The sequence below is a fragment of the Miscanthus floridulus genome, unplaced genomic scaffold (genome assembly GCF_019320115.1).
Source record: "Miscanthus floridulus cultivar M001 unplaced genomic scaffold, ASM1932011v1 os_1153_2, whole genome shotgun sequence".
Lineage (NCBI taxonomy): Eukaryota > Viridiplantae > Streptophyta > Magnoliopsida > Poales > Poaceae > Miscanthus > Miscanthus floridulus.
Genome location: NW_027097553.1, coordinates 15,771 through 27,903, shown reverse-complemented (window position 1 = coordinate 27,903; position 12,133 = coordinate 15,771). Strand labels below are relative to the sequence as shown.

General features: G+C 49.1%; 2 protein-coding genes across 2 annotated transcripts; both read left to right on the top strand.

Moving 5' to 3' along the window:
- The first annotated feature begins 282 nt into the window (after positions 1 to 282).
- On the top strand, positions 283 to 5,128 carry LOC136533732 (EIN3-binding F-box protein 2-like). Its single transcript, XM_066526268.1, has 2 exons — positions 283 to 904; positions 2,900 to 5,128. The coding sequence occupies exon 2, from the start codon at positions 2,905 to 2,907 to the stop codon at positions 4,657 to 4,659; it is 1,755 nt and encodes a 584-aa protein (XP_066382365.1). The 5' UTR covers positions 283 to 904; positions 2,900 to 2,904; the 3' UTR covers positions 4,660 to 5,128.
- Positions 5,129 to 10,002: 4,874 nt separating this feature from the next.
- Positions 10,003 to 11,482, top strand: LOC136533731 (homeobox-leucine zipper protein HOX6-like). The gene is made up of 2 exons (XM_066526267.1): positions 10,003 to 10,592; positions 10,778 to 11,482. Exons 1-2 carry the CDS (start codon positions 10,230 to 10,232, stop codon positions 11,129 to 11,131), a joined length of 717 nt encoding a protein of 238 aa, XP_066382364.1. The 5' UTR covers positions 10,003 to 10,229; the 3' UTR covers positions 11,132 to 11,482.
- Positions 11,483 to 12,133: the final 651 nt, after the last annotated feature.

Genomic DNA, 12,133 nt, shown 5'->3' with positions numbered 1-12,133 from the left:
CAGGGGTAAATAAACCCTAAGTACACAATGTACTCACAAGACTTATTCGACTAGTGGGAATAATTTCCTGACTTCAAGGAATATGATAGGCTTTATGGTTTGCTGGTTTTCTTTAGCAGAAAGCTATACTTATAGTGAGTCTTATTTATGTATTATTATTATCTGTCATATTAAGTTATCATCTAGCCAGTCTATATAAGCATCTGTTCTATTTTCAAGCAAGAGTTGAGCAATCAGTGGAGGGGTGGCGAAGGGAGGGGGCACTTGGGAACACGGTGGAGGTCTGCCATGGTAAGGGGCCTGGGACTGGGAGTCTGGGACGATGTAAGCAGTGGAAATGGGGACATAAGGGCACTTCAACCTTGTGGACCCATGGTTTGTGCAAGATTACACAAGCTAGCACAATCAATTTTGGCATGGTCCATGATGCAGGTTTGGAGCCTGCTTCTGCACTCCCTAAGGGCCCGTTCAGTTTCCAGGGACCCATTACCTGGAACTGATTCCTGGCTGGATTGCTTGCCTAATTTATATAACCTTTGACCAACTGGGACGATTCCTGGGTGGATTCCGGGCTAACCGAACAGGCCCTAAGCATGCTTAAGGCCCAATTTGAGTAACCAAATATTACAAGCTTACCACTAAATAGGCCCTAATGAAAGCAACCAATTACAACCTTAGGGTTCCTCTCTTCCATTTTCCACCCGCAACCACTCCTCATCGTCCAGCCGCCGCCGCCACTGGTTTGTTCTCCATTGCATGCCAGCACAGCTGCTCGTGTGCGACCTGGATCCTCACTCCTCAGTGAGCCGTGCAGTCTAGCTCTCCTCCGCCTCTGTTCTTCGGCTGTTCACCATTCGTCCAGCTCTCATCTCCAATCTACCCAGATCTGAGACTCGAGCTCCAGGTATTTTTGTTCATCCTCCTCTTGTAGACTCTATTTTTTTTGCGACTTCCTCTTGTAGACTCTAGCGCTTGGTGTGTTATGCTCTGTGTCGTGCTGCTCCATGAATGCTTGTGCTAATTCTCTATTGATTATCTTCATTGTAGCAACTAGTTTGCTTTCTACCTTGTGTGCATTCTGTGCTGGCCTATGCTTATGTGCTCTGCTCTGCTCAGTTTGTAGTGGTTGTGTGCTATCAGACAAATCATTTTGTGGTGAGGTTAGAGATGGTGCTGAATTGTTATGGCAATTATTGATATGAATCTTTGGTTAATGAATTTGAGGACAATGAAAGATTGAAGTAGAAATCCTAATAGTTATTCCCCATATCTCATAATCAGTTTCTCACTTCAAAATATGGTATGAAACATGCCATCTATAGTTATATGTTTGCGCATATGCTTGAAGTCCTTGATGCTACCATGCTATATTACAAACTGTGTAGTTGCTTTCTACACATCCTAAACATTAAACAATGAGTGACCAACCATTTCGTGTTTAGTACTTTAATGTCTAGGTGAATGCATGTAGTTTGCTCTGCTGCCCCCAGTTTGTAGCATGTATCTCTTCTATTTCTTGCTGGAATTCGTCAAGTGTAAAATACACCGGTGGTCCTCGAACTTTTTCTGTGGTTCACTTAGGTACATGAACTCTCAAATTGAATTGCCATGTTTCTACATTTTTCAAGTGGTTCACTTGAGGTCCATTAGTGCCTATTCAGGTCCATTAGGTGATTTAGGTGAGTTTGGGAAGAGACCTCCTTTATGCAATATGATTATATTGTGGCTCAATCAGGGGTTATATTGAAGCACAATATATTTCCTATTGTATACTTGATGTGTAGAAATAGCTGCATGTGGTATAAGTGTCGTATGTCTTGGATTGACTAATGTATATGTTTATGCATGGGGTTTGTGCAATTTTTTTTGCAAATAGACTTTTTTCATGAATTGAGAATATTTGGAATATCATGAAGCAGCTAGCATATCAATAAGAACTGCTTACGTTTTGTTGTATAGTTGGGCATTTTAGAATGAAAGATGTAGAATTGTTCCCTGGTTTTTATGTAGATGGATTGTTTACTATGCTTTGAGGCACTGTTAATAAAAATGGGGGAGTTTGGAAAAATGAAGAGAGATGTACAGTTGTTCTCGGATCTTCCATGTTTCGGTGATCTGGTTGTTTGGTTTGGTGCAAGTTCATATGTGGAGTGGAGGATGAGGATCTAGCAATGAAATTGGCATGAGTCAAGATGTACAGGCAGCTTGCTCGGGGTTTACATATTGCATGGAGGTGGTGGTTGGCTGCACCTTGCCTAACTAAAAGGTTGCCTGGCGAAGATTTGTGATAAAAAAAAGCAAACAAACTTGCCCTTCAATCTTAGTTTTATTAAATTGGAATAAATGTAAATTCCCAATATATTTCTTGAAATGGAAAGTTTGCATTATGCATTACTACAAGATGGATTCATGCGCAATTAAGGCTTTCTGAACTTTTACCAGTATATGTAAACAAACTTCTATACTGGGCAGTTGAAAATAAAATTGATAGATCATCTTCAATAACATTATCAGGTTAATTTTGCTTTCTTGCTATATGGTTGGTTGGTAAAACACAACTGATGATGACCATGCTTTGCTGTTTTTGGATAGTGACTAACACACTTAGAAAAAAAAAACTATATGTTTGCAGTAGGTGGTACATGCTATTTATGCAAATGAAAGTTCCTTTTTAGGAATGTTAAACAGAGTTCTGGAGTTTATGATTTCTTTTGGGTATCTTTTGTGATGCATTCATATTATTAGTAAAGGTATATGTTGCAGTACAATATATTTATATTTCTTTGTTTGGAAGATTTTTTGCATGCCAATATTTTATTAAAGATTTCCCAACTCAGTTCATAATCAGTTCATTATTTCTTCATGCCACCAAATCTGATCGAAATTGTTTGTATGGCAGGAAACATGAGGCAATCAAGCTGCCTTAGAACTGCTTATGAATCCTGTAACAATGTAAGACTAGGTTATTCCAATTATCAATCAAGAATTCTTCCACAGGACTTGATAAATGAGCTGCCAGAAGCTTGCATAGCTGAAATATTCAGGCATGTGGAAAACCCAGAAGATCGGCAGTCATGTGCCTCTGTCTGTTGGAGATGGGCCAACATATTGGTCTCTCAGCGGCCAAACTTTTGGGGCCCCTTCAGTGTTCATCAAGCCGTTCACCCTTGCTTGCATCTGTCTAACGCTGATGACATCAAGCTTGCGGCGGCTGTTGTTGACATGTGCGCAAGGGATGTGGTGACTGATCTTGATCTTCATTGTGCGCCATGTGGGGCTGTTGTTGATGGAGTTCCACGGCTCACTGATAGTGCTATCCGTTTTGTAACCAGTGCATGCCGCAATCTGAAGTCAGTTTGTCTCGTTGACTGTGTCTCTCTCACGGATAAAGCTGCCAGGATCATTGCTTCAAACTGCCCTGCATTAGAAAATCTCGTTATGTTACAGTCTTCAATCAGTGATGATGGTCTTTCTCAGGTTGCTAAGCAATGCAGAAACCTGAAGTTCCTCCATATCGAAGGGTGCTTGTCCATAACTGAGGCGTCTCTAAGAGCCCTTGTGCAGTATGCCAAGAGACTTGAGTCTCTTACTCTGGGAAGCTGCCCTCAAATTGGGCAAGATGCCATCTTGTCCTTACTGATGAACCAACCTTATCTGGGCAAGCTTGAGCTCAAGGGCATGATGACTGGAGAATCACATATAAATTTTGCAAGACAATCATCAGCCCTCCATCAATTATGCTTATTTCGCCAGCTCTCTAGCCTCATCCTGGTGAAATGCCCAGGTTTACGGAACCTGGGCATGCTTAACTTTGCTAGAATTCACTTTCGATTGCTACGACATTTGGTAATTGATGACTGCAGGGGAGTGACAGAACTTGGCTTGAAGTGGCTGTTGGGCAATGCCATGAATCCCACTAAGCTTAAGACCATTAAACTTGTCAGGTTCCTATTTTTTACATATAAAGCTGCAATAGAAGTTATGTCCTTGATCAGCAGTACAATTGAATCAATGATTATGGATTCATGTGATTTTGGCATGATGATGCCACACTATCTTGATGAAGCTGTGGCCTGCGAGTGTCCCAAGCTGAAGGTGATCAGTATGGAGCACTGTGAGAGAACTATGGAGCTCTTCTTGTTATGGGTCAACATGGCGTGTCGTGGGCTTAAGAAGCTTAGGCTCGTTGGCTTTCCAGCACGTGGTCAGGCTTCTCATATGGAACACATTTTAAGTGGCATCCTGCACAGCAATGGGATCACAAAGGTTGAACTGCAATCCTACCATTTGACAGACAGGCATGTTTGCATTGTAGCTCAATCATGCCAGGGAGCTCTGCAGGAACTTATATTGGGTGAATGCCCGAACATCCGGGGCAACTTTGTCGTGCATCTCAGAGAGTCTTGCCGCAATCTAATCAAGTTGACCTTGAATCATATTCAAATCAGCGATGTCCAAATCAGGATTCTTATGCTTGTAGGATTTCACCAACTTGAGGAGTTTAATTTAATGGAGTGCCCCTTGATCACTGACAGGATACTGGCTATCTTACATGCATCAACCTTGCCCAACCTGAAGAGAATCAATTTGTCAGATTGCCCTAATGTCACCCAGGAGGCTGTTGACATTTACCAGCGTCGCTGGGAAATCGAGTACTAAGGGAGCTGAACCTCCAGAAGAAAAATAAACTTGGCTGTGTGCTTCTGTTTGCAGCTAAATCTGGTAGGGTCATCGTAAACTTTGATTTCACCTTTGAAACTTTTGTCGCCTTGTGGAACCGAAGTATGTGGTACCGTACTTGACAATGTCGGTCCTGTTGCTGCTTATGTTCACAGCTCCTCTGAGATGCTGTTCTGCTTTTGTTTCCGGTTTATATTTCTGGTAGGGTCATCGTAAACTTTGATTTCACCTTTGAACTTGTGTCGTCTTGTGGAACAGAAGTATGTGGTATCGTACTTGACAATGTCGGTCCTGTTGCTGCGTATGTTCACTGCTCCTCTGAGATGCTGTGCTGCTTTTGTTTTCCGGTTTATATTTCTGGACTGGTGCGGTGCTGGACTGCTAGTTCTGTTTGTCAAAAGATGCAAAAGTCGGCCAGATTTTGCATCTATGAACCTATGACTGCTCACTGCAGATGTGCTCGACAGCCTGTGATTTTTTTTTTCGGTTCTGATGACTGGCAACACCATCTATAATTTCATTTCATTTCTGTGGCAAGTCGAGATCAAAACACGTTGAACACGGTGAAAATGCCCGTTTTATCTCGTTTCAATGACAAGTCTGATTTCAGGTAGTGAGATCATGCTAGTCTCAGCGATCAGGTAATGTGCAGACAGAGTTGACAGGGCTTTGACCTCGACGCGCGGCTACACCAGACAATTAGCTTATTACCTGATCGCTGAGAATGTAGCTCCATTCGTGCAGTATGTAGTATTTTTTCTTTCTTTTTTTTTTCTTTTTTTGTGAGTAAATGCAGTTAGGGGTGTTTGATTCTTGGGCTAAAGTTTAGTCCTTGTTACATCGAATATTCGGAGGCTAATTAGAAGGACTAGAAATGAGTTAATTATAAAACTAATTGCAGAAGCTCTTTGCTAATTTGCTAGACGAATCTATTAAGCCTAATTAATCCATCGTTAGCAAATGTTCACTGTAGCATCACATTGTCAAATCACGGACTAATTAGACTTAATAGATTCGTCTCGTAATTTAGCTTCATCTGTGTAATTAATTTTATAATTAACCTATACTTAATACTTCTAATTGGTATTTAAAGATTCTGTGTGAACAGGACTAAACTCTAGTCCAGAAATGCTAGAAGCGGAAGTGCTCGTGACTAACTCTTGTGGCCCATGGGACACAGCCCGTATGCATACGCAGCCCATCTAGGTCTATTGGTCTGAACATTGCGCGTTACAGCGATGCGGCGGCCTGGTCCGGTCCAGTCAGCAGTCACTCTCTCCTTCCTTGACACAACGCAGTGATAGAAGTTTCTACTTGTATGAAAAAAAAAGTATTCCTTATCCTTCGTTGTCGTCTTTTCGACAGTGCTTCCTCAAATGGTGCCATGCTCTTGGATCTATGCCTATCCATCAGGCTGCCGTCAGGTAATGGATCGTATGACGATGAGCAGTGCCTGATCATGACAAGCGAGCGACCAGAAAACTCTTGGCTTAGCTCCCTCCTCCAGTCTCCAGATCTTGCTCGTAGCTAGTACTGTAGTAATCTCTGCACTCCTCGGAGCAAGCAAAGCATAGAAAAAGCTCCATGACCCTTGATCATGGCGCTGTGCTGGTTTCGACGAATCACAACATATCTGTTCAGCCTTCAGCGTCGGCCATGGGGGTTCAGGTACAGGCAGCACTGTTCAGTTTCAGTGTTCGCCATGATCCTTCCTCTGGAGCCGGAGGCTTGACGTTCTCTGAGTGATGGCGATGAGATCACGGACGAGTCAACCACAGATTGTCTCCGTCGATCCGTCTGTGGGGAGCGGAGCCCGCGTTGACTGTTTTTGTTCATCCCAGGGTTGCCTGGTCGAAGAAACCATATATCTACGCTGCTTGTCCGAAAGGATCACGACGTCCGTCCACCACAGACAAAAGAAACAAAAGAAAAAAAGAAAAGTCTTCCTCTTCACGCAGTAAAAAAGGATCGGTCGGTCTCGATCGTTTACCAGCAGCAGATTTACATTGCCAATTCACCGTGCAGACAAGCACGGTGGCGGTTGTCAGTTTATATTCTTCTCTAACAATATATGCCCAGAAAATGTACTCATCGGTTTTTCTTTTTAAAAAAAAACAGAGACAGGCCGTAGTACTTCTCGCCAGCCATACGGTTCAGTGAAGAAGCCAGTCGGGGACCGGAGATATTCGGTAGCTACAGTAGTCCTACGGCGATCAGCATGGAGAGCAGTGCCCACTGCCGGATGCCGGTGCCGGTGACCTCACAATAGATGTACACAGTAGCTAGCTAGTAGGCACGTAGAGCTAGGCAGCTAGATGCCGGCGGCGGCGTAGCGCAACCTCACACGTAAGCCTTACTCACACGCAACTCCGGCGTCCGGCAGCAGGCAGCTGCAACTGCAAGCGCCAGCACTGTAGCGGCTACATGCGTCGTCTGGACTCTGGAGCAAATTGCTAGCCGCAGCCCGCAGCGCAGCACGGCATGGGGGCGCCCAATCGGGGAGGGAAAGGTGGGTGGAAGCGGGGAGAATGGAGCGGGGCCAACCGGCCGGCCGGGCCGGACAGCGCCCAGCGGAGGCCAAATCCCTGCACTGTTGACGCCGACAGGTGACGGGATCGGGATGCGTGTACGTGGTATGCGCCGTTGGCCCTTCCGGGCGTGTTTGGGACCGCGGTTACCCACCGCGCGGTGCGGTACGAGTATCGCGGAGCGAGGGCCGCGCTAGTTCATTTGTGCAGTTTCTGCTGTGTGCGGGGAAAAGAATCATCCCACCGTGGGAGCGTTTGGCATGATTGTCGTATTGTTTTCACCGCCGCCACAAGAATCATCGCACCTCGTCGATTCCGCGCCCGCGCTCGCGGCGGGCGTCGATCCATCGATCGAGACAGGGGGCCATGCCGAGGCGCTGTAGCGGTAGTACGTGTCGCTGGCCGTGGCCGATCCCTCGCCTCTCGTTCGCTCGCCCGCCGCCCGCTGCGGCGCTGCCTGCCTTCCCCTCTCGATCGCCCCGCCCGGCCATGCCTCGCGTCGCGTGATATCACCAGCAGTCCAGCACCACGCGGCCAGCCGATGCTGATCGATCGGCGCGCTGTAGCGTAGCGCCGCAGGAGGGCCCCGTGAACAGTCTCCACGCCGTGCATGCGGCGGCATTCATGTCGGGTAGGTTCTTGTTGGCCGCTATGCATCTATCGGCTCCTGTCGAGCATTGCTTTGCTTATTTGCCCGACGAAAAGTCGAAAACGATGGGATAACGACGTACTATCGTTGTTGGTTCGTAAAGAAGTACTGCTGACTGGTTTGTGTGAGAGAAAAATACTGTTCCGGCTGAAAATTTACGATCGTTTACGACAAGCCACAACCAAACTAACAGGCTAAGCCGATAAAGTTTGGACGATCGAGCTCATCTGATCAGCGCCGGCCGGGCGACGTACATGCCCTGTCCGAACATAATTCGTCTTACACAATTAAAGCCATGTTCAAACGTAGACCATAAACTACATATACATACTCCGTATACCCGGCCCGGCATTGCACAAATTCTTAGCTGTCTAATGAAACGACAGGGAAATCCAGACCCACATGAACAGAAAATGCACACCGGATCCGACGTTGCACCTGAACGTAATTTCCTATGCATTCAGTCCATTTGCAAACTGCAAGAAAGGCGAACGGCATCTCTATCTGTGCCCTTGTCAGTCAGTCAACGATAGGTAACTTGTGAAGACACGAAAATCCGAGGGGCCATCATCGATGGCATAATACTCAACTTGATAAGATAGTAACCGGGAAGGGATCAGCAAGAGCCACTAGCCCGTAGTTTAGGCGCGGGTCAGTCAGTGGACTCGGAAGGGCCAGGTGTGTCAGACTTTGCTGCCGAGCGATACACACGGTTCGAACAAAAGTCGCCAGCGACACCGGAAAAGGAGGACACCTGGATGACATGTGCAGGAGGCTGATAACACCGCTGGCTGGCTTGCCCCTGCCAGTCCAATTCAACCGCGCCATCTGCTCGCTGTCTTTGTTTGGGCAGCGCTTTCGTGCGATCGTGTCTATATAGGTGCCGCCAACGTAGCCTACCCACAACAGCACGTGCGCACGTACGTACGTGTACCACGCGTTGGTACGGTGATCTGTGTATGGTACTCCCGAGCCCGAGCCCAAAATGTACGCCGGTGGTGATTGCTGCAAACGTTGACAAGTTCGGCGACGCCGTTTGCGAGTACGTACGCTATTTGCGCAGCGAAGACGCGAGGTTCAGCATCTAGCGCCCGCGGAATCGAAACAGCCTGGTGACACCCCCAGCTGGTGGGCACGGGCCGGCGTCTCGTTGTCTCGTTACTCGAGCACGCCACTTCGCACTGCAACCCCGGCCCGGCCGTCACGGCCGCCGGCCACGGCCAAATTCAGCACAACGGCCAAAACGGCAGCGCGACCGCGCCGCCGCGCCACCACCACGACGGAACCCCGCGGCCCGCGCGCTCCCGGAGGGGCGAGGGCTCGGCGGCACGGCAGGTATAGCTAGCCTAGCCTGGCACGGGGACTCGCCGCCACTGCCCGCCCGATACGTCCCTTCCACCGGAGTCCCTGGCCATCTTCCCAACCAACCAGCCAGCCAGCCAACCCCGTGCACGCAAGCGCTACGGAGCGCAGGAACGCGACGCCACGCGGGCAGTTTTTTAACCTTATCCGGCCCCGCCGCGCCCGTACGCACGTCTCCCTCCGTCCGCACCAATCGGGTAGGCGCCCCTGCCAACAAGGTGGCAGTGCCCCGCCCCGCCCGCGCGCGGCGCCGTAACAAGCACCACCACTTGGTGGCATGCACCGCGGCACCGGTACAAATCGGAAAAAAATTATGTGCATACGGTATCCGTAGCTCCGCCATGCATACATAGCGTGGATGCCTGACACGTGTTGGTCTTCAATGATCCAACGCTAGAAGGAGTGGTCCTCTGCTAAAAATAGACTCGGCATCAGCCAGGCTTGTTCACGTGGCCACGCTCATTTGCCGCATGTCCGCATGTACCATAAAGACCAACACGTGTCATACATCCACGTATGTATACATGGCGCAACTGTGATACAGTTTTCATATAATTTTTTCCCTAAAAATCGCGGTGCGGGCGCGGGGCGCCGATATATACGTGGCCGCCACCGGCATGCGAGCTGGAGAGAAGAGAGCCAGCGAGACTGGGCGAGGGATAGGGATCGGGAGCGAATTCCCGGCCTCTGTCTGCCCCCGGGGACTGGAGAGAAGACAGCGCTCGCTCGCTAGCTATACAGACCCGGGGGGGTGGGGGTGGGGGTGGTGGGTGGGGGGGACTGGAGAGGGACAGGCCGCGCGCGCGCACGCCACCGCTCTCCATTGGCCACGCCGTTGCCATCACGCCGATTAAACTAGTCGATCGCCCAGCTCACCTCGCCTGTGATCGATCGGGCTGCTGCCTTCCTTCCTTCCTCCTCTTTCCCAGCAGTAGCCTACTAGCTACTTCAGCAGCGAGACTAGCTCTAGCTGAGGGAGTGAGCTCGTGGTCCGAGAGCCGTGCGTGGCTATGGACGGCGAGGACGACGTGCCGGAGTGGATGATGGAGGTGGGCGGCGGCGCCGGAGGGAAGGGAGGAAAAGGCGACGGTGGCGCGCTGGACAAGAACAAGAAGCGCTTCAGCGAGGAGCAGATCAAGTCGCTGGAGTCCATGTTCGCGGCGCAGACCAAGCTAGAGATCCGGCAGAAGCTGCAGCTGGCGCGGGAGCTCGGCCTGCAGCCGCGCCAGGTCGCCATCTGGTTCCAGAACAAGCGCGCGCGCTGGAAGTCCAAGCAGCTGGAGCGCGAGTACTCCGCGCTCCGCGACGACTACGACGCGCTCCTCTGCAGCTACGAGTCCCTCAAGAAGGAGAAGCACGCGCTCCTCAAGCAGGTCAGGACGATGATGTCAAGCTCGTCACTCATCTCCCATGCCTCCATCTCCCATCTCTCGTTCGTTCGCGCGCGCGCCCCGTGTTGATCCGTTGCATATATGCTCTCAGATGATCATACATATGTGTCCTCCAGTTCATTTTCTTTTTGTAACGATCGACTGGTTCTTGAATGCGTTGCGTGCAGCTGGAGAAGCTGGCCGAGATGCTGCACGAGCCGCGGGGCAAGTATAGCGGCAATGCGGACGCCGGCGCCGGGGACGACGTGCGCTCAGGCGTCGGCGCCATGAAGGAGGAGTTCACAGACGCCGCGCTCTACTCGTCCGAGGGCGGTGGCGGTGGCAAGTTCGCGCACTTCACGGACGACGACGTGGGAGCCCTCTTCCGGCCGTCTCCGCAGCCGACCGCAGCTGGCTTCACGTCGTCGGGGCCGCCGGAGCACCAGCCGTTCCAGTTCCACTCCAGCTGCTGGCCATCGTCGACGACGCAGCAGACCTGCAGCAGCTCTCAATGGTGGGAATTCGAGTCCCTCAGTGAGTGATCGATCATGCGACGAAGATCACAAGCGGGCCACTCGGTTCCAAGCACGTAATTAAGGACGAATACGAGTTCGTAGCGGTGATCAGATCAGCCCCAGAGCGACGGTGTACATAGCTTCAGTAGATCAAAGTCCAGGTCTGTCCATCATCAAGCAGTTTATTTCTTCTCGTCATCGATCATCATGCATGCAAAAGAATTTTTCTCGCCCCAACGTCTTCCAACCTTGTCGTCGCTACCAGACCATGTAATCCAGGAACATGTAGAGAGAGATCAAACGAGCTTATAGAGGGAGGTCACATGGGAGCTAGTCAATTTTATTCGCCATGGTTAATGCACTACCGGAAACAGTATATATACCGAGTGCCAGGCGGTTTGCCGTGTGCATTTCTTCGGGTACTCGCAAACAATATCTTTATCGAGTGCCTATAGATAAACACTCGGTAAAATAATTGCACTTGGCAAAAAACTTATTTGTCGAGTGCAGGAAATAAAACACTCGGCAAACAACAACAAGACACTCGACAAAGAATAGGCACTCGGCAAAAGACCGCCACGTGTGACGGCCGTCAACCAGGGTGCCGACGGTTAGAACTTTGCCGAGTGTCAGTTAGTGACACTCGGTAAAGAGAATCATTGCCGAGTGTTTTTATTTGGTACTAAGCAAGGGTGAAGGGCAAGCGACGGCTTGACGGCCGAAGAACCTAGCTAGGGTGAAGAAGAAAGTACTTGCATTTAGTTGAGGTACTAATCAAGCTATGATGGTCATGTTGCTATGGAGGATCAAATCACTATTGGAGTGTTTGACGGAATTGACTTGAGACGTTTGGGATTATTCATATTTGATGAATGGAATTAAGTCACGTGCTCAAGATGGCTATGCTCAAGTAAAAAGATCAATATTGACATGTTGGCACCCACTTGATGAAGATTGAAAGACACGGCATCAATTCAAAAGAGATCAACTCAAGTGGTATAAATTCATTTTTCCTTTAATCTTGAGTTT